This window comes from Capricornis sumatraensis, chromosome 2, assembly GCF_032405125.1.
Source record: "Capricornis sumatraensis isolate serow.1 chromosome 2, serow.2, whole genome shotgun sequence".
Classification (NCBI taxonomy): Eukaryota; Metazoa; Chordata; class Mammalia; order Artiodactyla; family Bovidae; genus Capricornis; species Capricornis sumatraensis.
In genome coordinates this window covers 18975613-19003488 of record NC_091070.1, presented here as the reverse complement: position 1 = coordinate 19003488, position 27876 = coordinate 18975613, and the positions used below count along the sequence as shown (strand labels likewise).

The window sequence follows — 27876 nt, the reverse complement described above, 5'->3', positions numbered from 1 at the left end:
AAGCACTTCAGCTCTCTGAGCCTTTATTTTTCCATCTATTAGTGAGGGGTCTGTACCTGATGGTCGCCAAGGTTACTTCCAATGCTAAAATTCCATTGTTCTAAAAAGTAATTAGAAGGTATGGGGGAAATAGAGAAATAAATGGTTTCTGTGTACCTTAGTTTAGGAGATTGAGGAATATTACGATGTGACTAGTAGAGACCAACCTAGACATTATATTGAAAAGCAGAGATATTACTTTGATAACAAAGGTCCATCTAGTCAAAGCTAGAAAGCTGAAGAATTGATGAAGCTGAAGAACTGATGCTTTTGAACTGTGGTGTTGGAAAAGACTCTTGAGAGTCCCTTGGACAGCAAGGAGATCAAACCAGTCAATCCTAAAGGAAATCAGCCCTGAATATTTGTTGGCAGGACTGATGCTGAAGCTGAAACTCCACTAGTATGTCTACCTGATGCAAAGAACTGACTCATTGGCAAAGACCCTGATGCTGGGAAAGATTGAAGGCAGGAGAAAGGGATGACAGAGAATGAGATGGTTGGATGGCATCATGGACTCAATGGACATGAGTTTGAGCAAGCTTCAGGAGTTGGTGATGGACAGGGAAGCCTGGCCTGCTGCAGTCCATGGGGTTGCAGAGTCAGACACGACTGAGTGACTGAACTGAACTGAGTAGAGACAGAAAGTTTGGAAAGGGAGTCAATTTTTAAGGACATTGACATATGATAGGTTCAATGTTTTTTAAATGCACATGTAGTACATGAATCTATTGACTGTAAAAAATTTTTACTGCATTCTGTTTTTGTCCTGGTGGGATGCCAGTGAGCTTGAGATGCTGGCTTGAGGGCAAAAAAGACAAGTATTTTTCCAATGAGAAATTGCATATCCATAAACAAAAAGCCAGCATCTGAGCTTTAAGAAAGTCCCCGGATGCCCTGTAAGAGGACTTGGCTTTTGTTGCCAGTGGTCACTTGATGGGTTGGGTGTCAGAGGGAACACTGCTGAGCCACTGAGGAAGCACACAGTCCCCAGGGAGGGCCCCTCAACTGCTGCTTGCCACCTCCCCAGTGGGGTGGACAGACTGCCCGATGCGTGACATTCGCTGCACAGGAAGGGGCCCGCCAACATGCCGCCTTATAACTCATGCTCATCAGGAGAGGTACCTCTGCCTTCTGTGCATGGTACTTTACTTCTCAACTTAGCTGATCCATTTTGACCCAGATGGGCTGGAAATTTCTTGGGATGATCCCACTTAAATAAAGACCCAATCTGGGTTAGACTTTCCAGAGTTTTTAATTTGGCCAATACGAAATACTGTGAGGGACTTCCCTGGTGGTACAATGGATAAGAATCTGCCTGCCAATACAGGGGACACAGGTTTGATCCCTGGTCTGGGAAGATCCCACATGCCTTGGGGCACCTAAGCCCATGTGCCACAACTACTGAGCCCACATGCTGTAGAGCCCCTGCTCCTCAACAAGAAAAGCTACCGCAGTGAGAGGCCCGCACACTACAACTAGAGAGTAGCCCCCACTCGCCTCAGCTAGAGAAAGCCCACGTGCTGCAATAAAGACCCAACACAGACAAAAATAAATTTAAAAAAATAACACCGTCCAAGGCAGTGTTGCCAAAGTAGCTCCAGTAGCTATACTGCTTCAGGATCACTGAGACCAGGGGCAGGTGACATGCCAGCTTTCCTGCTACAAGTTTCCTCCAGTTCCACAGGCTGCCTAATTGGTGACCCAAGAGACCAAAGGAGGTACCTTTTAACAGAGCAGACACCCCTTATCTGACATAGTGCAGAGCTGTAGCTGTTTGTTTCACTGGAAAGGGTGGTAAGGAGAGAATCATGAAAAAGTGATACATGCATACCTTAAGCACTTCAAATGAATGGAGAATATACCAAGGAATATTCACCCAGGAGACTTTTGAGATGGAACCAAAGATTCTCTTTGATTTTTGGTCCCCATAATTTGAGTTTCTGTCTTAAATAAACCACACTTGAAATAAACCACCCAGTTTTGACCTCCTTAAAGTACATCAAGAATTTAAAAAATACTTTTAAAGCAACTGTATGTTGACCCCTCTCATATTTTTACTTTTTTTCATGTATTTTTTTTTTTCAGTTCTCTCACCCATACCAAATTTATCAGCAATTGTCTTAGCTGACTCTGCTTTATCAAGCTGTTCCAAACCATTCAGCTAGGTCTTCATAGAAACAGCTGTGCTCTCTCTTTTCACATTAATTTCATCAGTGCATGTAATATTTAGTGATTGTACGTTATTAAAATAACCAGAATGCCTAACATAAGCAGATTCGAAAACAAACACAACTGACCCTCACTCGCAAACCCGAATGATGTGAGAAATGTGGGCATACAGAGGAGACTGCTGCCAGAAGGCTCCATACTGTAGTCTGCATCAGGAAAATTTTCAGATCACATGAGCAGGTTGGTTAACCCAGCAAGGAGTTGACTAGAGTTCCTGGTATAATTAGGTTGTCAAACAGCAGATCGGTCCTGGTCCTCTCTGACCTTCCCTCCTAGTCATCCTATTACTCATTCATACCATTTATCTATTGTCTCCCCTGGGTCATTCTACTTGGCACTGGAGAAAAAAGGAGATACTGAAGAAGCGGAGGCAGGAGAGGAAGTGATGAAGGCCATGTTGGAGGAAGAATATCCTGACAATTGTCAGCCAATAGCCCTTCCTGAGCTTGGGAAAAGACACCTAAATTGTCTTCCCTTTCCACTGTCCACTCACTCAACCTGGCAGGCCCCGGAGCTTGGTGCAAGAGTCCGTGCTGAGTAGGGTACAGCCTCTACCCTAGAAGAGCCTTCAGCCTGGAGCAGGGACAGCTGGTAAACTCACAAGCACTGCACAATTGAATTAGGTCCAATGGTTGAGGATGGATAGATGCTATCAGGAACACCAAGCTGGGTCTTCAAAGATTAGTAGATGGTTTCCAGATGGAGGGAAATAAGATGGAAGAGGAAAAGGCCTCCAAGCAGTGGACACATACACAGAGAAGTGGAACCGAAAGGGTTTGGTAGCCTCACATGCCTGAATATCCATTGGAAGGACTGATGCTGCAGCTGAAGTGCTAATACTTTAGTCACCTAATGCAAAGAGCCGACTCGTTGGAAACGACCCTGATGCTGGGAAAGATTGAGTGCAGGAGGAGAAGAGGGCAACAGAGGATGAGATGTTTGGATAACATCACTGACGCATTGGACATGAGTTTGAGCAAAATGCAGGAGATAGTGAAGGACAGGAAAGCCCAGTGTGCTGCAGTCCATGGGGTCACAAAGAGTCAGACATGACGGAGCAACAACAGCAACATGCCTGAATGAGGGAGGGAAGAGGTTGACAAGACAAGCAGAGACTAGATCTTGAAGAAACAAACATGCTGCCTTTAGAAGCCTGACCTTTCATCTGAGCTCTCTAAGGTGTCAACGCAGGAAATTTAGGCAGGAAAGTAACATGGTCATATTTATGAAAGGTCGCACTGATGGAGGACGTTTGGGATGAAGCAGAGTGGGGAGGATGAAGGGAGGTTGTCAGAATCGGATGAGGGGCGGTCCTCATCCGATCCTGACCTATAGAAATATTCCTAGAGGTCAGATGGCATGACATCCACAGAAAAACTTATTCTTCACTGCACAGTGCTGGGCATATAGTGAGTGCTGGCTGGCTGGCTGGCTAGATGCGTGGATGAACAAATGAGTGGGTGGATTATGATTCCACCAAACTGCTAGTCTTACATATATTGTAATTTCTCTTCCTTCAGCCATCTACCTCTGTAAGAGGACAATGCAGAATAAAGCAAGGCTGGAACTGGCAGACTATGAAGCAGTAAGTATGATTATTTTCCAGGTACAGTGTAGGAGGAGAATGTAAACTGCCTGCAGCTCTGACTCAGCTTGCATTTTTCCCTTTTTCTTCCCCCAACTCCTTCAGACAGTGGAAAGGAAGTCTCTTCTATTTCCCTTTTTTTTTCTCAGCTCTTCTTACCATCACAATATAATCATATCTTTATATAAAGGACTCTCAAATCTCAGCAATAAAAAAAAAAAAACTCAGCTTAAAAATTGGCAAAGGACTAGAACAGACACTTCACCAAAGAGGGCTTAAGTATGAAAAAGAAGCATATGGAAAGATGTTCAACAGCCATTAGAGAAGTACATACTAAACCCATGATGAGATACCACTACACATTAGAATGGCTAAAATTAAAAGTACTGATAGTTCAGGTGCTGGTAAGGATGTGATGAGCAACTGGAATTCTCCTATATTGCTGGTGGGAATGCAAAAGGGTGTGGCCACTCTGAAAAATGATTTGGCAGCTTCTCATCAAGTTCAACGCACACATACCATATAAACCAAGTAATCCCACTTTAACATAACTACCTACATACCCCCAGAGAAATCAGAACTTACAGCCACTGTACACTAATGTCCATAGTGGCTTTATGTGTGAAACCTCAAAGATGAAAACAATCCAAATGCACTTTAACAGATGAATGGTTACATGAACTACTCTACAGCCTTGGAACAGAATACTATTCTGCCATGAAAAGGGATGAATTATTAATCCAACCACTTGGATGAGTATCAAAGACATCATGTTGAGTGAAAGAAGTCAGTCTCAAAAGATTGCAAACTGTGATATTCCATTTATGTGAAAAAGCTGTCATGAGGGAAAACAGATCAGTGGCTGCCAGGATGCATGCAGCTATAAAGAGATGGCATGAGGGAGTTTGTGGGGCGGGGGGTGGTGATGGGAACATTCTGTATCCTGATTGTGGTGATGGTTACACAAGCGTATACATGTGTTAAAATTTATATTACTATACACCAAAAGAAGAAAAACAGCTTTACTATATGATCATTTTTTTAGCTTAATATATGATAATTTTTAAAAATTGCATCTTCAGACCCAATTCATCAGTACTTGGCAGTAGATGCAAAATCTTAGGACCAAATCCAATCCAGAAGACAAGACGGATGTCAGATGGAGATATACACTCCCAACTTCCCTCCTCCTCCTTCTTTCACAAGGTGTGATTGCTTGCAGAAACTGGAGACCCCACCACGCTCATATCCACCCCCATTTAATAGAACCAAGGCACAGCGAACTTGAAGAGTCACAGATAATGTTTTAAGTATTTAAAACCCGGGATTGCAAAATCTTTCCACCCAAACCACTGTCTGTACAGGTCACAGAAAACCTAGAATATTGGCCGGCTTTTCACAGGCCCTCCAGAGGAGGTGTTGTGGAGCCATGAAATGACTGAAGGGCTGACAGCCAGGAGAGGGGGAACATCAGGGGCAGTGAAGACTCCTCACCCCTGGATACTCCAGCATGAACAGCACCTTCAGATTCACCCATCTCCCCATGTCTCTCGTGGCCTCAGTCTTCCGAAATAAGAGTGAGGCCCTGCTCACCAGACCTTGTCACTCGTGGGTACCTGCACCCAAGTCCACCCACCCAGCCACCACTCCCTTCACTCACCACAGCCCAAGGGGATGTGCCCGCCCTCAGAGAGCAGGATGGGTGTGTGGCCCTCCACTCTTTAGTCCCACTGGCATCACAGGACCTGTGGACTGGCGGGGAGACAGTAGTGCAAAGTGGAAGTTCGCTGGGAGACTTGGGCCCTGGCTAAAGTTGGCTTATCCGTGGGAGCCATGAAACATAAATGTGTTGGGACTTTATGATCTCCCCATGCACCCCCAGCCTGGTAGTTCTATGGCTCTGAGCATCGTAGGCACCCAGTCCCACCCCCCTGACTCCCCTCGTGTACCAGCAACCACCCCTCTCCCAGAAGACCGCTGCCTGGCTCTTTGGGCATCCAGCACCAACTGCTTTAACTTGGACATGACCACATCCCTTCCCGAACATGACCTACAGGAACAACCCAGAGTGCAGAAGCATGTGGCCCCTCCATCCTGTGTCTCCCCTCCCAGTAGTTCCCGTGTTTTTAAAAAAGCTCCTAAATAGAAACAGGACAGCACCAACTCCTAACATATTTTAGTCTGTTTTCTATTCTCTTGCCCTGCAACATTCTGCTTTGGTATTGGTAAAGAATATGGCATTAAGATGTTCTTTCACGTTGAAGTTCTGTCTAAAAGTGGTTAGAAACTAAAAAAAACATTTTGTCTTCACAATTCAGTAATTTTATTATTTTTAACGTGTATTATATAATTTCATTATTTTTTTTCCTGATGGCATAGTATCTTTATAAAAACAAAAATTCAAACAACAAAGCAGAGAAAGAAGCCTGCAGTCCTTTTTTCTGTACATACACTTTTTTTTCATAACAAACTTAGATCGCACTGTAAACAGTTATTGTGTAAGCTGCTTCTTTCTCCAGTCGTATACTGTAGGAATGTTGAGACTCTTTCTATAGCAGCAATAACAATCTACAGTCTCATTTTTAATGACTGTCTAGTATTCCACGGTATTACTGTATCGTGATTTAGGTAACTGCTTCCCAGTTGACTGACATTCAGGCTTTACCAGCTTTGCTTCCTGTGAACAGTGAAAAACACAAAAGTGGGGGGTGGAAAGTGAAAGTTGCTCAGTCGCATCCAACGCTTTATGACCCCATGGCTATACAGTCAGTCCATGGAATTCTCCAGGCCACAGAACTGGAGTGGGAAGCCTATCCCTTCTCCAGGGGATCGTCCCAACCCAAGGATCGAACCCAGGTCTTGAACCCAGGTCTCCTGCATTGCAGGTGGATTCTTTACCAGCTGAGCCACCAGGGAAGCCTAAGAATACTTGAGTGGGTAGCCTATCCCTTCTCCAGTGGGTCTTCCTAACCCAGGGAATGAACCAGGGTCTCCTGCATTGCAGGCAGATTCTTTACCAACTGAGCTATCAGGGAGAATCAAATGGTGGGTTTTTTGAAATGTTTACACAGCAAGCCTTGGTAATAACGGAGCTTACATGTATTGGTCTTCAACCAAAGCTCCTTTTATATTAATAATCCACTAATGAGGGTAATCAATTAGTTTTGGCATGAGCTCTATGAAAACACCCAGCATAATGTGGGCTCTTGCCTTGCATTCCATCAGAATTAGGCACGTCATTAAGGGACCTGTCAAACACCCCACCTCACTGTCCTATTGTGCCACTAGGTTGCTCAACAGACTTCGAGAAAAGGCTTCTTCCCTCTCCCTCGAAAGGTGACCCAGAATGCCTTTCCTTTCCTATGGTTTTTGGGTTTTCCTTTCATGAACATCACAAACCTGGGCACTCCCTTCTTTCCCACTTCTGAATCTGGACTTTCAAAGTGATTAATGCAAGGTCCTCTGGGTTCTCCTTTTCTGCCACCTTCCCAGCCCCCTGATTGCTAGAAGACAAATCTTGAGAATTCCATTCTTGGTCTAGCAGTCAGTTGCAAAGACACCTCTCATTCCTTCCCTAAATCCTGCATAAAAAATCACAATCCAGTCTCCCTGTCTTCAGTGGCCTTTATAAATGCTGTGTGAGTCGTGTTCCTTAAAACACACAAGAAAGGAAGAATCGGGGAACCACAGAGACTTCAGACTTAATGGATGTGTAAATGAATATTAATAGTTCTGTTCTGTACAGCAGGGTCTGGTGCAATGTCAAACTGGGTTCATGTCCGGTGGATTTAAAGTAGGGCCCTGCTGGTTTTTTGCAAGTAACCAAAATAGATGGCTGCCTTGTAATAAGTATTGATGTGCAAACTCACGATGATTAATGCCATCTTGTTGATTTTCATTTCTCTTTAGGAAAACTTAGCAAGACTCCAGAGAGCCTTTGCAAGGAAGTGGGAATTCATCTTTATGCAAGCAGAAGCACAAGTCAAGTAGGTGAACTTCGTAGGCCCCTTGCAAAGAGAAAAAGACTCTCTGGAATTTAGAGGTGGTATGAGAGTGGGGTTTCCTTCCATGGCCAGCCATGGTTAGTCACTGTCTCTCTCATGACAACAACTGAGCAGAAATCAAGGTCAGGATGGAGAAATTGAATTTCTGTCACCCATGACACCCTGAATAATCTCCAAAGTGTGTGTTCCAGCAGGTAATGGGGTCCCTCCCAAATGTATAACTCTGGTTCTAAGAAGCTGTACCTAATTCCCAAGGAGATTTCCAAATCTGTGTTCAGAACCTGAAAAACACTGGACCCACTTTACTTATTGGTCTGGAAATTTCATCTTTCTGGGAAAACATACTGGAGTTTCAGGAAAGCCAACAAGTGGCCCCTCTTCCATCTCTCTTAAGGGGAAGGGTTCAGAACCAGTCAAAAACAAGGCACAGAAGTCAGACATTTGGAGTCCAAGATGTCAGATTGCTACTGATAAAACTAGTGATGGGACATGATTTTGGATCCAGGACCACAAATCATTGCCCTAGAATTACAGTTTCCCATCCAGGGCAGAACTGGGTATCTGTAGTACCACCCCCCAGTCTGAGGGCAGAGTCAAGCCCTGTAAGTTTACTGCCTGCAGAGAACAGGTGTCCTGAGAACAGAATGATCTAGACTGGGCCCAGATGGAGCAACCTCAGCTTTCTCTATTTCTTGTTTCAAATGTACCAATAAGTTAAATCAAGAAGAGATGAAAGGAGGAGAAAGGAGGAGTGTTTTTTCCATATTCTTCCCTCCCAGGGGGTGTAGTGGAAATTCCTTTCTCTGTAAGGAAACAGAAGTGGGCAGTGAATGTCCCCCAGAAACATGGTCATCAACCAGATCCTTTTGATTCTGGGAAATGGGTTTGCTCAGGTGGGGTTCCCTCTTGTTCTTTTCGGCAACGAGCTCTGATTTAGCTGCAAGTGATGATGGAAGAAATGGGACAGAGGAGGGGGTGGGGAAGGGATGCTGAACTGGGAGAAGGTGAGTATCTTTTCTCTGGGCACCACTTGCACCTGAGCAGCCCCCATGGGTCTCCAAAGGGCCCCTCCCCATGCTCTGGGCAGTGTTGCAGCCCATCCCCCAGGGCTGATGACCAGTCGGGTTGCAGCTGGAAATGACGTGAGGTCCTTGGGTCCAGTAAACTGTACCCCCTCCCCCTGCAGCCTCTGCCCCCTACCCATGATTCCACAGGCCCACACCCCACCTCAGTGCCCCCCACAGTCCCTGAGGAAGGAGAAAGCAGGCGGGTGGGTGAGGGGTGAGGAGGAAGAATGGAGCCAGTGCACTCAGGAACCACTGGGACGAGACGGTCTGGTTTACACTTTCAGGACCACACAGCGTCATCCCACGTTACAAAAGGAGGGGAAAATACCCCTTTGTATATGTATGGTATTTCTCGATTCCCTATTTTGATTAACGCCGTGATTACATTATAATTCTGGGCTGTTTAAGTACACAGCAATTATCACAAAAATCACAGGGTTATTATGACTTTATTTTAGTCTAGTAAACTAAAGTACTCCCAAGAGAGCCAAGAACCAGGAGTTACACCGCAATTAATTGAAGTTACTTTCTACTTAGATAACATGGAGTAATGCAGGCTGTTTTTTAAGGCTCTTACCTATGCTCCTGATCACAATATGAAGAATCTGTCTGTCTTGCAATTTGTGCCTCCCGCTTTGAGGCCAGTGATATTTGCCTTCTGGATCTTGTCATACACCAGGGCTATTACTTTGCTTTTAGAGAATCAGATGGTTTAAGTGACTTTTAAAACACATGAAAAGTGAAAAGTGTGTTCGTCACTCAGTCATGTCCGACTCTTTGCGACCCCATGGACTATAGCCCGTGCCAGGCTCCTCTGTCCACAGAATTCTCCAGGCAAGAGTACTGGGGTGGGTTGCCATTTCCTTCTCCAGGGGATCTTCCTGACCCAGGGATTAAACCCAGGTCTCCTACATTGCAGGTAGATTCTTTACTGTCTGAGCCACCAGAGAAGTCCTATTTTAAAACACATAACTGCAGCATTTTGAAGACATTTCTACTGATTCTGGAAGCTAAAGCAAACTTTCAGATTTGAGGATGAAAGATCCCAAGCCTATGGTTATATTCCTTCTCATAACTTGAATATGCAGTGTCCTTTGATAAGGTGTGGGGCGGAGAGGATGACAACTGATGCAGTTCTTAATAATCCAGATCTTAACAATGCAAAAGGACAGCTGCATTTCTGAACACTGGATAGGCTCACCCTATTCACTATACATAATCAGTAATTTGCAGTCTAGCTGAAAACAAGCTCTCTTACCATGTGTGGGCTTCTTGAGGGTTCCTTGAGGGAACTATGCACCCGTATCATACAGCTCTGCAGAGAGCAGGAGCCACACAGGTGCCAAGAGCCCCATGTACACTAAGCACCTAAAAATGGGACCTAGAGCTGGCACGTGGATCAGGAAGGAAAAACAGAATAAAAACCCTCTGATTTCCCTTTTTTCACTCTTCCAGGATTGATCGGAAAAAGGATAAAACAGAAAGGAAAATTTTGGATAGTCAAGAACGAGCCTTTTGGGATGTCCACAGGCCAGTGGTGAGAAAGCTCTGCTTGGTTCTCTCTTTTTCAATTTTCTCTCTTCCTTCACTTAAAAGAAAAGACTGTCTTTAGCCACGAGGCGTCTCACTCTTAAGAAAATTGCTAAGCTTTGTGAAATTGCTTTTGCCATTCACTCAGATCATCTCAGTAGCTCTTCTGGTATGTATATCAGTTCTACCTTTTAAAAATGATTCATTCATGAAATATGAAATTGGAAATGGTGAAGCTGTGGGAATTCCACCCAGGGAACTTTGGGCCCCAAAGTTAAGAGTCCTAAAATAAGCAGTTTCCACTTCTAGTGTTATTCAATTCCAACTTCTAGAGTATTCTCTTTCAAATGCAACCGATTGATGTTACTCACATCACTGGTCATCGAAAGCACTGAATTAATGGATTCTGAGTCATTATCCTGGGAGAAATACAGGGTTAGTTTCTTGCAAGCCTCCAGTCACATTTTCATCAACCAATCAATACAGAATCTTGTTTAAAGTGTGTTTCAGCTTAAAGCCACCTTATTTAATGTATATTGTTGATCACTGACTTTGAACTCACAGCACACGCCTGGATGGCACTTATCTTACACACCTCTTTTCTCCATAAAGCAAACCCCAGCCTTCCTGCACTTAGGAACATGAGATAGCACATCAGCCCTGGGCTTCGGAGCCATGTTAAACAGCCAAATCACCAACAAAACACACAAAAATGTGTAAAACACAGTGCTAAATAGACCATGAAAAGGACACTTGTTTACGGCAGGAGAGGAAACAAGAAGGCACCTCCCAGGGAACATGCAGGTCAGGCAGCTCTACATTTTTGCTGCTCTGCACACATGCACCAGTGACCATGAAGTCACCAGGAGTGTCAGTGTGGGAATTATAAGTAGATTTCAGCAAGTAGGCAGATTCACAAATACAAAATCCATGAATAATGAGATCTGATGCATTTCCAATTTCATATTATTAAAACAAATTTTGCATTTTCCTCATGAAATGAAGCTAAAATGAATAAATTCTGTCAGCCCTCCTCAAGTCTGATTAGAAGCAAAACCATAGCCTGCCAGGCTCCTCTGCGTATGGAATTTTCCAGGCAAGAATACTGGAAAGGGTTGTCATTTCTACTCCAGGGGATCTTCCCAATCCAGGGATCAAACCCACATCTCTTGCATTTCCTGAATTGGCAGGCAGATTCTTTACCACCAGTGCCACCTGGGAAGCCCTTAGGTGGCTGCTGCTCCTGCGGCTAAGTCGCTTCAGTCGTGTCCGACTCTGTGCGACCCCATAGATAGCAGCCCACCAGGCTCCCCCATCCCTGGGATTCTCCAGGCAAGAACACTGGAGTGGGTTACCATTTCCTCCTCCAATGCATGAAAGTGAAAAGTGAAAGTGAAGTCGCTCAGTCGTGTCCTACTTTTTGCAACCCCATGGACTGCAGCCTACCGGGCTCCTCCAGTGTGTGAAATAACAAAGGCTCTAATTGAAGCCATCCACTGCTTTGAATAATGAGTTTACTCTTATAAACTGTACACTGTACCATCTACATATCATCCTTCAATAATATGAGCTATGCTATTTTATTTCATATGAGAACTCTGTGGAGGAACACATATTACAGATGGAAACACCTTTGTAAAAACAAATTGTCAATGGCAAAATGGAGGTAATCATGTATTATGTGTAACAGGAAAGACAAAGACTGGTTCTGAGGGTGTCACTTGAGCCACCTTGGAAGGTATGATTGTCACTTAGTAATTTACATGATTTTTTTTCTCAGCCAGGCTGTGTGAACACAACAGAAATGGATATCAGAAAATGTCGACGTTTGAAGAACCCACAAAAGGTTAAAAAGGTTTGCTAGTTTAGCTGAATTAAAATTCTTGATGGGAATTGCCCTTCCATTTTGAATACTGTTCAAATAACAATTCGCTATTTGTAATTCTCCCTGTTTCATCCTTGGAAACCATTTCATTCATTCTACAAGTGTTTATGGAGTGGCAGGTGTGGGCTTGGCTGCAGAAATACAGTGGCAAGTCCTACAAGTGAAAGTCATTCAGTCGTGTCTGACTCTTTGGGACCCCATGGACTATACAGTCCATGGAATTCTCCAGGCCAGAATACTGGAGTGGGTAACCTTTCCCTTCTCCAGGGGATCTTCCCAACCCAGGGATCAAACCCAGGTCTCCCGCATTGCAGGTGGATCTTTACCAGCTGAGCCACAAGGGAGGCCCAAGAATACTGGAGTGGGTAGCCTGTCCCTTCCCCAGCAGATCTTCCTGACCCAGAAATTGAACCGGGGTCTCTTGTATTGCAGGCAGGTTCTTTACCAACTGAGCTATCAGGGAAGTCCCTAGCCCACAGCCTGGTAGGCATGAAGCAAGCCAGCAGGTGATGATGGGAAGTTCAGGATGGTTCAGGAACACAGAAGGGGGCACCAGAGCAGGGGCTTCCCAAGGATTTCCATAGCAGGCTCAAGGGTACAGAGGTCCAGAATAGCTCTTGACTCTGGGGAGGCAGTGGAGAGGAAAGGACACATAAGGAACCATAAGTAATGAGATCCCACAGGGGCTGGTTTGATGCTTTGACACAAGTGAAAGTCTTAGTGTATTAGATCTCCCCCAAGTCAAACCACCATCTCATCCAGCCATGAATGATCCTGTGGTCATTTGTGTTTCACTTACTGGAAGGGGCAGTGATTCTCTCTCATCTGTATACGTGTCATGACATATGTATCAACTCCTTGATTTTACTTATATATTTTGTTCTTCGTTGAGTTATTGATACCCACTGTATTATCCTTTTTAAAAATCTTACATAAAAGAATCTTTGTTGTTATCATTGCAGTCAGGAAAGTATGCGAGGGTGCTGCTGTCATTTCACAGTACCAGGGTGATGGAAGGCCGGAATAAATAGATGACAGATTCAACACCTTTATATTTTTTACATTCGTCTTAAAATGTCCTCATTTCATCTTTAAAGACCCCCTAATTCTAATGTTCCAGAATTTCATGGAGCCCATGTGCACCTTATCTGAGCCTTCCATGATATTATGGATTTCGGCTATAAACTGTACCCTTCAGGGTTATATTTCTTTCCCAGAACAAAGAATGTCTTTAATGTGTTTCTAACAAAAGGAACAGATTAAAAGTAGCCATACCTGTGGTTATGTGGGAAAACTGAGTCCAGAAAACTGGTCAGAAGAAAGGAAAAAATCTGAAACCCTCCCATCTTATTTGTACCAGAGAGGCATAACCAATAGAAAGTCTAGAGGGGATCTCTTTCTGCATAATCTTTAGCCCTTCTTGAACCTTCTTGTGTCTCAGAATCACCTGGAGCATTTGGTAAAAGTGCAGGCTCCCCAGCTCCACCCACAAAGATTCTGGTGCAGTGAGTCTGGGGTAGATTTCAGCAATGTGCATCTTTACCAAGTACCCAAGATGATTTTTTGCAGGTAGTCTATGGACCATATTTGGAGAAGCACTGTTAAGCCAGGAGACCATCAATGAAAGGAAGGATTTTCTAGCAGTGATAACCCAAAGATGGGACCAGTTGTCTCAAGAGCCAGAGTTCCCATCACTGGAGAAATTCAAGCAGAAGCCAATGACTTATTGTCAGGATGTCATAGAGGAGCGCAGAAGCATCAGATGAGTGCTCGAAGTAGCTAACCCTCTGGGCCTCCTTCAGCTCTTGAAGGTGCTTGATTCAACGTTCTTGTTTCTTCTCTAGTCTGTGTACGGTGTGACTGAAGAATCCCAGTCGCAAAGCCCGGTGCACATCCCCAGTCAGCCAATCAGGAAAACTACAAAAGAAGACGTCCGGAAACAAGTGAGTGAATTGGTTGCTGCACTCTCAAAGGGAAACATGGCCAGTTTGAAAGCCTTTTGAATGTTCACAGGGAGCTTTAAGTTCCCGGAAAGCACAGTGGAAGCAGTTATGGTGACTTGAACCTTCAAGCTCTGCGTGTGAATAATTCATGGAGGCTCAAGAGGAGAACTTCTGCACCGAGTTACTCCAGCAGTTAGCAGAAAAGGACATAATGAGTTATCATAACACCATGGGCTGACTGCTATAGTAGGGTTTTCTACAAGATGCTGTAGGAGCTGGGGGAGGGGGGTGGGTAGGGTAGGGAGCACTTATGTCACAGGGCCCTTAAAATTGTAATGCACTTTCAGAGTAAACCAGCTCAGGACCACCAGCTTCACTGCTCTGATTCAGAAGGAAAGCTGACGAACAGAGCAAGCCCTACTCCCAATGCCGTTTCACCATTATTTGGTTCCATGTTATCATCCTCCATGATGAGGAGTTAACTGGTCAACCCAAGTCAACAGACAGTGGCTGACTAATTACATTACTCCTTTCCAGGAGTTCACTGGTAATAAAGTGACTTGGGACTTCCCTGGTGGCTCAGACGGTAAAGCGTCTGTCTACAATGCGGGAGACCTGGCTTCGATCCCTGGGTCGGGAAGATCCCCTGGAGAAGGAAATGGCAATCCACTCCAGTACTATTGCTTGGAAAATCCCATGGACAGAGGAGCTTGGTAGGCTACAGTCCATGGGGTCACAAAGAGTCGGACACGACTGAGCGACTTCACTCACTCAAAGTGATTCGAGGGACTACTTTTTACATTATGCTTTACTGGCTTCTAGGGGGCTCCCAAAGGCATAAACTGTGAGGTGCCTGACCTTGACAAGTTTATTATTGTGCGGGAGAAGGGAAATAGATTATGGAAAATAGCTACTCAGTGATTCCAGGTAAGTACACCAAGCACACAGGTGTGATGTAGGTGTGAAAGTTGGGTAGGAGATCACTGGAGAATAGACAAACCAAGTAGTTAGGGTGTGTGGATTACCTCCATGCTGCTTCTAAGCTTTGTAGAATATAGACTATCTTTAGATTAGCAATCACTTCTGGGAATCAAGCCTTAAGCCATAACATAGTACAGGAGAATATGTGATATAGGCTAAACTGTAGATTGTATTTCTTGAGTGTGGTAAGAATTTCCAAAAGAGGAAAATAGTTGCTGGAGTGAAACTTAGAGGGCTGGAGAAGTCTGTCCAGAGAACGTGTTTGGCTATTGGTAGAAATACAGGATTTGGGTTCCTGGGGTGAAAGGGTGAAAATATCCCAGTTTAGTCTTAACGCTTCTGTTCTGTCTTTCCCCAGATAACATTTTTGAATGCACAGATTGACAGACATTGTTTAAAAATGTCCAAAGTGGCTGAAAGGTACGTTTCCCCTTAATGTTACTATTTTTTCTAATTTAACAAAGGAGAAATGTGCCAGGGTTATGGCTGATGAGTGTGTATCAGGAGGCAGTCCACAGTCATTTCTTACACTGATGGGTGGAAACACCACAGGCATGTTTGAGTACAGCTGAGATAGCCGACCTCCCTTGAGTGATGCCAAGAAATGTTCTGTTGCTAAAGCTTTTCAGGAGGGCAGCTGAGAGACCTTGTCAATCAAGGAAGACCGACCTTAAAAGCTACAGAATGCACATTTACCTTCAGCCTCTTGATTAATTCAAATGGAAGTGCTCCCTTTTCAGCTGTAAAACGCCCAGATTCACTTTACAGGGGGAAAAAATTATGTGTGCCCTTTGAGGTGCTGGCTGTGCAAACAGGGGGGACTGGACCATCAGGAGGCATTCCACCTCCACACACCATCAACCGCCCAACTGCATCGAATCAACTGTAAAGAAAACACTTGGCACCTGCAGCCTGGCTTCCGCAGGAGCCTTGGAGCTACAGTCTGCACCAGGAGTCGTTTCCACTCTGTTAACTCATGGGAGACTTGATTTTGTCAATGAAACAGTCTGTTTTTTGAAGTTTTTTAAAGAGGGGAGACCACCTGGGGAGTCTATATGGAATAAATCTGAGCAGGTAACCCCAAACCAGAGGTTTACTCATCCATATGCTACTGTTAAAGTGGCGACCAATATCTGAAGCCTCGAGGGCTTGAGCTGGGTCTTAGTATTTATTGACCATCACAGTAAAGTGGGTCCTTTAAGCCCACCTGACATGGAGGGCTGGCTGTGTGCCCAACCTGTAAGCCTTTTCCCTGCTGGCCCCTGGGTTCATCCATATCTCCTTTCTAGATAAATAACAGCAAAAAAAGTCAAGCCAAAGAAAACTCCACACACAAACGCCAAACTGGGATTCACACTTTGCTCTTAGGTGGCCAAGGACATCCTTGGATATGGGCTCATCTCTTTGATGGCACCTCGTATCTATTCCGGGGCTTCTCAGTAGTATCACAGGTGACATTCTGGGCCGAACACTTGTTGGTGGCAGGAGGGTGTCCTGTACATGACGTTTTTCAGCATCCTTGACCTCTACCCACGTATGTGTGCTCAGTGACTGAATCATTTCCTACTCTTTGTAGCCCCATGGACTGTCGCCCACCAGGCTTCTCTGTCCATGGGATTTCCTAGGCAAGAATACTGGAGTGGGTTGCCATTTCCTTCTCCAGGGGATCTTCCGGAGCCAGGGATCCAACCCACGTCCCCTGCACTGGCAAGAAGATTCTTTACCTCTGCACCACCTAGGAAGCCCTTGGCCTCTACCCGCTAGATGCCAAAACCCCACCTCACAGTTTATGACAACAAAAATGTTTTCACACCCCATTAAATGTCCCAGGAGGGGGCAAAATCGACCCTACTGAGAATTCCTGATATTCCTATTTTCCCCTAATGCACTTGCTTGAGAAGGCTGCCGTGGCTGGAGCTCACCTCACATTAGACAAGTGTTCCAGGGGTCACAGTTTTAGCCTGGCAGGCTGGGGAGCCTCCTCACCCCACCATCATAATGTGGGGCTTTCAGAGTACCAGGCTCTGAGGTTGCTTTTCAAACCTCACTGTGGTTGTCTTCATCCCAGCAGAGTGCTTGTGACTGAAACAGCTGGGAGGACCTCGGCTCCCCTGGTGTCGTAGCCTGTGAGGAACTGCAAGCTTCTTTGTCTGTGAATGGGGGACAGTAATGTCTGTCCTGGCTGTCCTAGGATCAGAGCTAGCCGTGGAAGGACACTCTAAAGTTTGCAGACCTAGGAGAGCATGTATGTGGGTGTGTCTTTCCCTTGGTCTGCTTGCTAGGGTCAGTGGTTTTGTGCCTAATCATCCAGGTTGGGGAGGGGGTTAAGACTGGAGAGTCTTAAGCCGTCGTGCTAGGAATTGGACTCAGTGATTCAGAGTAGATCAGGGAAACTGGATTTTGAATACCCCATGGTGGACTGACCAGGTCTCTGAAGATTTGGGAAAGCCACTGCCCACCACACACAGCAACCTGAGGGCTCACATCAAAAGGGACACCCAGCCTGGTCTCATCTTTGGGGTGGAGGGAAAGATCCCAACCCCGGCAGCACGAGGGTGGCCAGCTGTGTGGGTGTGCATGGCAGGAAAGGAGACAGCCCTGGCGGGGTCGGGGAGCCTAAGCGCACACATTGTTTATTTACAGGCCTCACCTGGTACCATCTAATTATACTTGAGAGCCTGCTCACCCAAAGAGATTATTCATTCCGACCCTGCCCTCCTCACTCCCCAGCCTGAAGCTTTCATGAGTCTCCGCCCAGCAAAGACTGCATTTTATTCCCAGCAGCAGTAACTGGCAACCTTTCAATGTGACACAAGGGTTTTTCATTAGAGCCACAGGAAACCCCCAGATAGAGAGGAGGAGGGAGAGGAGACGGGTGTTAGCAGGAGATAAAGCAGCCTGGAGCCTTGGTCTGTCAGCGGCTGGGTGGGGGTGAGAATAGTGAGGTAGCGCTGGCAGCTGGCCTTGCGTGTCACTGCTCTGCTCACCAGAGGTGGCAGCTGAGCAATCTCAGGTGGGCGGGCCTGGCTTCCCTGGACCTGCTCCAGGCAATCGTGGTCATTAGCCAGAAGCCATCAGCAAAGGACCGCAGACCGCCGAAAACAGGCGCGTGTGGTTTTCCCCTTAGTTCTCTGAGAACTGAAACTGGGGAGAGGGCAGGAGGGCTGGTGATCATAAAAGTCCAGTTCTAAAAAAGGCAGGAGTCAAGATTGGGTCAAAGGATGCAGCCAGACACAGCTGGGAAGAGAAAAAGGAACCTTTGCAAAGTAAAGGAGCAGAACCACACAATGGAGGGGAAGGATGTGGAGCCAGCTGTCTAGGTTTGGATTCCGCCTCTGCCGTTGTCTAACTGTGTGATCTTGGGCAGGTTGCTTCACCTCTCTGTGCCTTGGTTCACCTCTTGAAAGGGGAGAAAGCAGTGTGGTGCTTAACTAACAGAGTTCATGAGTTAATCCTCTGCGAGAGCTTGATCTAGCCCTTGGCACTCACAACACTTGTAGTGAGTGTGAACAGTTATTATATTCCAGTGTGATGCTTTGGGAAGGAGCAGAATTCAAGTACATAAAATGGCATGAACCTGCTGTGTGATGTCCAGAGGGACAGAGGACAGGCCAAGGAAAGAGGCTGGCCCTGCAGATGGCAGTTCTTCCCACCTCTTTCGTTTCCACTCTCCAGCACAGAGAGTCCTGCAGGCTCCCGAAGGCTGGCCCTGCAGCCTCCCGAAGGCTGGCCCTGCAGCCTCCAGTCTGTGGGGCTCCCTGGGCTGCCTGCTCTGGTACTATGAACCTGGAACCTTTGAGGAAGGAGGTTGGCTCTTCTGTGCAGATTTTCCTGAGTCATCTTGATTTCACCTCTTCTGTCTCATTGTCCCCGTGAGTGGTCAAATGTCCTCAAATGCCTACATCATGGCCACCAAACTACATTTCCTGGAAGCGGTATCAAAGCCCATCTGAAATGTCACCCACTTTTGGCTTCAGAAAGTATGGTCCCTGCACACACAAATGAATTTTCCAGACAAATAATGCTTAACACCTTGAGCTTTTCATGTTAACTATTTTGAATGAGAATATTGCTTAAAAATGCCCTTGCCTTCTTAAAGAAAGAATATTGCCTTTCAGTTAAGTTTTCTGGATAACTCAGGGTCAGTGTTCACATATTGTGCTTTAAAATTCTGTCAGTGATCAAGGTCTTATCAAATATTTCCCTTTCCCGTAGCAAAGCAAAAGTTCTGATCGTTTGGTCATGTCTGACTCTGTGACCCCATGAACTGCAGCCTGCCAGACTCATCTGTCCATGGAATTCTCCAGGCAAGAATACTGGAGTGGCTTGCCATTCCCGTCTCCAGGGGATCTTCCTGACCTAGGGATCCAACGTGGGTCTCCTGCATTGCAGGCAGGTTCTTTACTGTCTGAGCATCAGGGCCCCAGACCAGTATGTTCTTTGAGTCTGTGTTTTTGCTTTTTAGTTGCTGCCTTGTTTTCTTATTTCTGTCAGCATGGCTTGTCTCCAGTAGTCCTTCTTTCTCTCTAAATTATTGCCATTTGCAATATGTAGCAGGCCAGGTGTATCAGTTAGCTATTGCTGAGTAACAAACCACCTGAAAGCATAGTGTCTTCAAACAAGTGACATTTACTATTGTCACATGGCTGGCTACCTGCCAGTCTGTGTGCTCACGTGTCTGTGTATATAAGTCTGTGTACATATGTCTGTCTGCTGGAGCACCCTCATGTCTGTGTGCCTCTGTGGATTCAGTTGGCTGCTCTACTGGGGGTCTCTCACATGTTTAGTTCAGCTGGTTTAGGATGACCTCAGCTGGGACCATTGAGCAGAGCTTTGCATGGTCTCTCATCCTCCAGCAGGCCGGTCTGACCTTGTTTGCCTGGGGACAGAAGGATTGCAAGCAAGAGAGCAGAAACATGCAGAGCTCCTTGAGGCTTGAAACTGGCATTCTGGCACTTCTGCTGCATTTTATTAACAAAAGCAAGTCACAGGCCCAGATCAGATTCAAGAACTGGGGAAATAGACTCCGTTTTTAAAACAGATCTACCACACCAGAAAATCAAATAATCAAGTTCTTTAGTCTCCATCCAAAAGCAAGAGAAAAGAGTCTTCATGAAGTGTGCTTTTCTTAATAAGAGGCATTGAGCCTTGAGGCATATGTGTTTCATTGTAGACTCTGCTCCGAGGCCCTTTTGGTCATTTATCTATGTTTCCTCCATAGGTGAAATTGCCAAATAGATGAGGTCTTGCTCTTCTTTGCAAGAGTGCTCAAGGGGAGCCACTTTTATTCAACCCAGCTTTATAGCACTAGGCAAACCAACTTTGAGAATGCAAAAATCTATACATTTTAGTTCCAAATTGTCTGGAAAGTCTCTATATTTTGCTATGTTTCTCCACCTTTAGTGGCTCTGAGCTATGGCCAGTCACTGCCCGGATCATGCAGAGCTGTCCCACATGGGGAAATAGTGTTGTGTGATTTTGTATCTGCTCCCGCACTTAGCTTGTCCTTACCTGATCCTTGGGAGCCATGTGTGCATCATAGCCAACTGCTGAATTGACTTCTTACCTTCACCTTGCCTGCCCATGTCCGAGATCACTGCTGCCCCCTGAAATTATAGCGGGTTCCTCCTCTGCTTCCTGACCCCTCTGTGAACATGAAATGTAATTCATGAAATGAGATAATGAGCAAGGGACTGTAGACCCTAAGAGTCTATTAAAAACCTGCTAGGATGATAGAAGTCTGTGAACTTAATGTCTAATGATAGTTTCAGGGAGGATAAAAAGGGGACCGAAGAGGTCATTACAACAGTGCTTTTATGTGGTTCCAGATACTGCAGAGTCCTTGCTTCTCTTTCCCAGCTCATGTTAGGTGATAGAAAAGAAAACACCAGAGGTAACACTGTAGACAGGGTGCCTGTATCCAGACCAAGACCTAGAAAGGCCGGGATAGCTGGCCTGGCGTATGCTCTTCTGTCTAAGGGGCCACCTTCGCTTCCACGGCCCTTCCCTCAACCTGAGTTTCTCTGTTGCATATCTTTTCTCTGGGTGGCCCATAATTAAGGAATTCTTTCTTTATATGGTCTTTCCTCCCCTTTTTCTCCAACGTGAAGAAAGAGAGATGAGTGGATTAATAAGAAGCAACCTTTTTTCTTCTGTGTCTGCTGTGCTGCTCGGCTTCTCATTCCCTTCCCGTTCAGATCCTCTTCCTGCCCGGTCCCCCTTTGTGCGTCATCATTTAGAAAGTACACGTACCAAAGGGGTTGCAAACCCACTCTCCTGTTCACCCTTCTCACATTCTGTCTCTGGGTTTCCTTCCCACGAGAGGCCCTGATCTCCTAGGGAGTGCAGCAGCACATTAGTGTTGTATTTCTAAAGTCAGAATGATGGTCACTCTCCCGGAATGCTTTGTATTCCATGCCCTTACTCCCCTTGAGTAATCACTTCCCACAGCTGCAAGCCAGCCCTCACTGCCCATTTTCCTTGGAGCCTGACAGCATCTCTCCTTCTTCCCCCCCATATACTATGTACCGATGCCATGTATATACTTCATTCTTGGGATGCTGTGTAGGGAAAAAATATAGTCTTCCTTTCCCCGTGTTTTTCCTTTACTTTCACCCCACCATAGGCTTCCCTGGTGGCTCAGACGTTACAGAGTTCGCCTGCAGTGCAGGAGACCTGAGTTCATTCCCTGGGTCGGGAAGATCCCCTGGAGAAGGGAATGGCAATCCACTCCAGTATTCTTGCCTGGAGAATTCCGTGGATGGAGGAGCCTGGCGGGCTACAGTCCGTGGGGTCGCAAAGATCCAGACTTGACTGAACGACTGACACTTTCACTTTCTCACGCCACAATACTCACGGCTCTGTTGACACTAGATACAAGGGGCTATTTCCCCCACACCAGACGATTCTCTGACACCAGCTAGGTGTCCTCAATTTAACTTAGTCTGACACTCTGCCTGGAGATAGTGCCAGAGTTCAGTTGGTAAAGAATCCGACTGCGATGCAAGAGAACTGGTTCAATTCCTGGGTTGGGAAGAGCCCCTGGAGAAGGGAAAGGGTACCCACTCCAGTATTCTGGCCTGGAGAAGTCCATGGACTGTAGAGTCCAAGGGGTCACAAAGAGTCAGACACAACTGACCGCCTTTCACTCACCCCGCTTCAGATGCCAGTCATAATGGGTCCTTAGGTTCCCCACAACTTCTGTCTGACTTGGCTATAAACAGAAGTTCCCATGACCCCTTCCTTGGGTTTGATTAATTTGTGCAGTATCTCACAGAACTCTGGGAAACACTTTCACTTACCAGTTTATTAAAGGACACAGATGAACAGCCGGACAAAGAGGTACATTGGGCCAAGTCAGGAAGGGTCCCGAGGCCAGGAGCTCCTGTCCCTGTGGGGTTGGAGTGCGGCACCCTGTCTGTCTGGATGTGTTCACCTCAGGAGGCATGAGATTGGCCCATGTGGCAAAGGGATGCCTGCCCTGGGAGCTATCACAGCCCCAGCTTATCTCTTGATCCTGCAGTCACAGTGCTCACTTAGAGCTCCTGTGCCTGTCCATTCTCACCTGAGATGCTGGACGGCTTGTATGGATGAAGCCTCGCCCACACCAAATGTACCACCAGCGAGAGATTTACAGGGTGGTGGACATGCACTGCCATGGCGGTTACAAGCATCTGTCTTACAGTTGTGGGGTAACTGGAGGACTCTTGAAATGCTTTCCTAGTTTCTTGAGGTCCTGAAGGCTCATCAAGGCCATTAGGTAATAAATGGCGAACTTGCCTTATAGCACGCCAGGCTCCTCTCTCCATGGAATTTGCCAGGCGAGAATACTGGAGTGGGTTGCCATTCCCTTCTCCAGGGGATCTTCCTGACCCAGGGATCAAACCTGGGTCTCCCTCATCACAGGCAGATTCTTTACCTTCTGTGCTACCAGGACAAAGATCAGTTCAGTGGCTCACCGAAGAATCAGAAACCAAAGCTTTTCAATTTGGTCCACTGCTTCTCCCACCCCCACGGCGTTACAGTCCATGCATGAGACAACGTGTTTAAAACTAAAAGTATCACAGGCTCCTTCATCTTCGTTTGATGAATAAAACATCCTGAGCCTCTCAGAAAATTGAAGAACGGGACATGGTGCTTCTCAAACGTGCATATCGTTCACCTGGTGATCTTATTACCAGTGCAGATTCTGGGTGGGACCTGAGCTTCTGCATTTCTTATAAGGTCCCAGTGATACCTGTCCTGCACTTCATGGACCACGTTTTTGAGTAGCAATGAGATGGAGCTGCCAACGAATCTCTTCACATTCTCAGAAGTAAGCCACTCGGCCACGCCTGCTCTTTGCAATTCAGTAGCAGGAATTGTGACTCTGAATCTGCCATTACAGGGGAAGCTGGTGACACTCAAGATGGCAATGCTTACGGGAAAGTTTTATTGTGGATCGATAACCATGAAAAGATTTATACCTGCTGGTCCAATAATTCCACTTCTGGATATTAATTCTAAATAAATAACCTAAAAGACAGAAAAACTTACATAAACAATGGTGTTTTACTGTAGCCAGAACTATGTATACTAAAAGAAAGGAAAAGTCTATGTCTAATAAAAAGGAAATGAGTACATAAATTATAATAAATTCATTTAAGATGCTAATAATATTGTGGACAAATATTTGTCTTCTCTCTCTCCCCAAAAGTAACATGTCAGTAAAGAATAAAAATAGTATAAACTCACAAGCTCAACAAATGAATGAATGAATGATTTCCACACATTTTCCCAAGAGCACAAGTGTATGAAATTAAGGAACATGACCACAGGCTTCTGTCTCTGTTTGTAATATTGTGCTTCTTTTTATTGGGTGGTGAGTTCAAGGATGATGCTCTTATAATTTTTATGCCAGAAATGTTTCAAAATTTAATAAAAATGAAATTGAGTGGGGACAGAATGAAGAACATTATGACCTCCTTATTAGGGGTGGGAGAATTATAACAAAACCAGTTTGCCCAGCAAAATCTGGCTTTGGTTCTTGAAGGCACCCAGGACTGTGGGAGGCAAGGAGGCATGGGGGTAACCCCAGGGGAATAGGTAGTCAGTCTCTGGAGCTTCTCCAACCATGATTCCAAGCCCACAAAGAGACCCTCTCTCCCCACTAGTGACAAACAGGAGGTGGGCACTTTATTCTCTGGAGAAATTGAATCCCAGTAGCTCAGAACTCAGACGCATCACATCACAAAGGGCAAGCTGAAACCAAGAGAATTACTGAGTGAGTTGCATACAAGCTATGGGACCCCAACTCCTCCCATGCCTTGCTCTCAGGAGCCAGATGTAGATGCCCATAGGCAAGAGGCTGCTAACTATAACACGCAGGCCAAATCCATTCCATTCCACTCCCTGTGTTTGCAAATAAAGTTTTATTGGAACACAGTGACACACGTTTATTCATGAATTATCCTTGGCTGCTTTTGTGCCATAATAGAAGAGCCAAGTAGTTGCAACAGACACCATCTGCCAAGCCTAAAATATTAACTATTTCGGTCTTGCAGAACAAGTTTGTCTACCACTATTTTGGGTTTCTCTGGTAGCTCAGAGGTAAAGAATCTGCCTGCCAGTGTAAGAGACTCAGGTTTGATCCCTGGGTTGTGAAGATGCCTTGGAATAGGAAATGGCAACCTGCTCCAATACTCTTGCCTGGAAAATTCCATGGACAGAGAAGCCTAGTGGGCTACAGTCTAGGGGGATGCAAAGAGTCGGACACGACTGAACGGCTGAGCACACAATATCCCCAGAAACCTAAGAAGATATTTCATTCATAAAATAAGAACTAGATACCATGATAAACAAGAATGAACTCTGGAAATGTAAGAAAGTGATAGTCCATAGTGGAAAAAATAAAGAAAATTTCAGAAGAACCAATAGACAAGAAGACAAGAGAACAAAAAAATAGAGAAAATTTAGAAATATTGGATTATCAATTCCAACATTTAATTTAAGAGTTATAAAAAGAGAAAACCAAGGAGATGAAGGTTATGAAATTACCAAAGAAATACCATGAGATTTCTGGGAAATATATATATGTGTGTGTGTGTGTGTATATATATATATATATATTTTTTTTTAACCTATTGATTGCCCACTGTGCACAGTAAATAAAAACTACCAGCAAGGGTCATGGAGAAATTTGAAAGCACTATAGCAAAGAGGGAGAAGGCAATAGCAACCCACTCCAGTGTTCTTGCCTGGAGAATCCCAGGGACAGAGGATCCTGGTGGGCTGCCATCTGTGGGGTTGCACGGAGTCGGACACGACTGAAGTGACTTAGCAGCAGCAGCAGCAGCATAGCAATAAAGAGACGACTCTAGGCTTCCAGAGAGAAAAGAAACCAAACAAAAGAACAAAATTACAATGGATTCAGACTTCTCAATAGTACCATAACAAACTGGATATCAAAAGAAATGGAGCAATGCCTTCAAAATTCTGAAAGAAAAATGATTTTTAACTCAGGGTTCTATATCCAGCACTGTGAGTGAAGTATGAAGTAAAAGCATTTTTAGCCTGCAAAGACTCAAAATATTTAGCTCTTGTATATCCTTTCTTAGGAAACTGCTAAAGGATGTGCTTCAGCACAACCAGGGAGTAAAACCAATAGGCAGGCATGGAATCCAGGAAACCAGGGCGCCAGCAGAAGTGAAGGAAGGCCCAAGATGATGGCTTTGCATCAAGCCTATAGAACAAACAGTTCAGAATAGAGCAAGAGGACTCAAGACTTTGGGGAGAGGGCCTCCAGGAGACAGAGAGATAGAACTGATTGATTATCTGATGTGCTGTGGGAAAGTATTGCTAGGTGTTTTTACAGATTTGTTAGAACACTTAAAAAATGTAATACACTACTGAGCCCAGCAGCAAACAATTATTATGTAGTTTAATAACATGAACGCTGACTACTGATATAACAAAAGTGTTATATTTGGAGGATCACGGGAGGAAATGAAGGAGGGAGTTGGGGATTGGTAAGTAGAAAGTTAATCTTTGTTTTAAATTATAATCAAAAGCAGGTATGAAAACATATAATTTAGGAATATCCAGGTAAATGCTAAAAATAAATAAATAAATAAAGACAGAAAGTAAGTGCCTCTGTGAGAAGGGATAGGAGAAAAAACATTGCTATTGCTTTTTGTACAGGAAAGTGTTTAGCACTATTTTATCATTTTAACTACATGAACTCTAAAAAAATGGAATTCTATTTTAAAAGATTATGACTTTTTAAATTATAACTAAAAACTGAGTTACTTTTTGGGGAAATCCTTTAAATAGGTTAACTCCTTTTGGTCTGCCAGGACTTTAAAGGCTTTATAGTAAAGCAATCCTCCAGCTGGGAAGGAATACTGGGCTGCAGCCTTGAAACACTGTAGCATCCGCTGTGTGCCCCAGATGCCCTGAGATCTGCAGTCCCCGTGGGAGGGTGATACACAGGCAGGTTTGGACCAGCGTATCAGTAAAGCTAGCATAACCAGGAAGGGATGCACCAAGATTCAGGGAAAGAGTTAGGTGGGGAAAAGATATAAAATGTATGTGTATACTATGACTGCAATAATGCAGAAACAATATGTCCATCATGGGGAGAGAACAAGGACAAATGAAAACAGTTTGAGTTGTCAGAAGTGGGAGTGGAGGTAATTTTTTTTCCTTTTAACTTGGAATTATATGAAGACTGATACGATGTTTGTGTTAAACAGAATACCTGTTGTTATGGGAAATCGGTGGTATTCTTTGCTCTGCTTTCCTCCTGCAGCTTAATTGCTTACACGGAACAGTACGTGGAATATGACCCTTTGATTACACCAGCTGAGCCGTCCAATCCCTGGATCAGTGATGATATCACTTTATGGGACATAGAGATGAGGTAAAAAAAAAAAAAATGTTTTAATGTTTGAAAGTGGGGGGAGGAGCACAGTGCCTGAGATCATGAGATTATTATTATACCCTATCTTAATTTGACTCGTTTTATCAATAGAACAGAAACTCCTCCTGTAACCAGCCAAATGATTTCCTTGCCCATGGTTTCTACCTCTTTATAGCATTGTATGTGGATCCTTTTTGGCTTCCCTCTGACCTCTCTCTGACCCTATGGATGTTACGATAACTGGGACAGTCCATCACAGTTGCTAGTTCTGACTGCTGGAGGGCAAGAATCTGTGGGTCATTTGCTTTTCATACATTAGCAACAACAACAATCATAGCTAGCATTTACTCTGTACTTGGTCTCTACTGAGTATCTTCCAATGAGTCACCACAACAGGTAGACATTATTCTCAGAATTGAACAGATGGAAAACGGGAGTTAATGGACTTGGTCGAGGTCACACAGCAAGAAGGTGGTAGAATTAGGATTAGAACCCAGGCGGCTGCTGCTGCTGCTGCTAAACCACTTCAGTCGTGTCCGACTCTGTGCAGCCCCATAGACGGCAGCCCACCAGGCTCCCCTGTCCCTGGGCAGAGGGCCCCAGAGCTGCGGTCTTCATCTCTCTGCTCTTCTGGAGTAGAGGCACAATGGTTCCATTCAGAAGTTCCTTGTGGATGAGATAAAAGTGAAAGTGTTAGTTTCTCAGTCTGACTCT

The 27876-nt window shown here is 45.0% G+C and overlaps 1 protein-coding gene across 5 annotated transcripts in view; it reads left to right on the top strand.

The window, feature by feature from the left end:
* The window catches only part of RGS6 (regulator of G protein signaling 6), a 188837-nt gene that overhangs the window by 94738 nt on the left and 66223 nt on the right, over positions 1-27876 (top strand). For 2 of the 5 annotated variants that reach the window (XM_068964419.1, XM_068964421.1), the window contains exons 5-10: positions 3789-3853; positions 7763-7839; positions 10380-10461; positions 12235-12309; positions 14184-14282; positions 15622-15683. In XM_068964419.1, coding sequence (XP_068820520.1) covers positions 3789-3853; positions 7763-7839; positions 10380-10461; positions 12235-12309; positions 14184-14282; positions 15622-15683 — 460 coding nt within the window. Of the gene's footprint in view, positions 1-3788; positions 3854-7762; positions 7840-10379; positions 10462-12234; positions 12310-14183; positions 14283-15621; positions 15684-27051; positions 27163-27876 lie in introns of all 5 variants that reach the window. The other 3 variants (XM_068964417.1, XM_068964418.1, XM_068964420.1) reach the window with 3 other exon arrangements.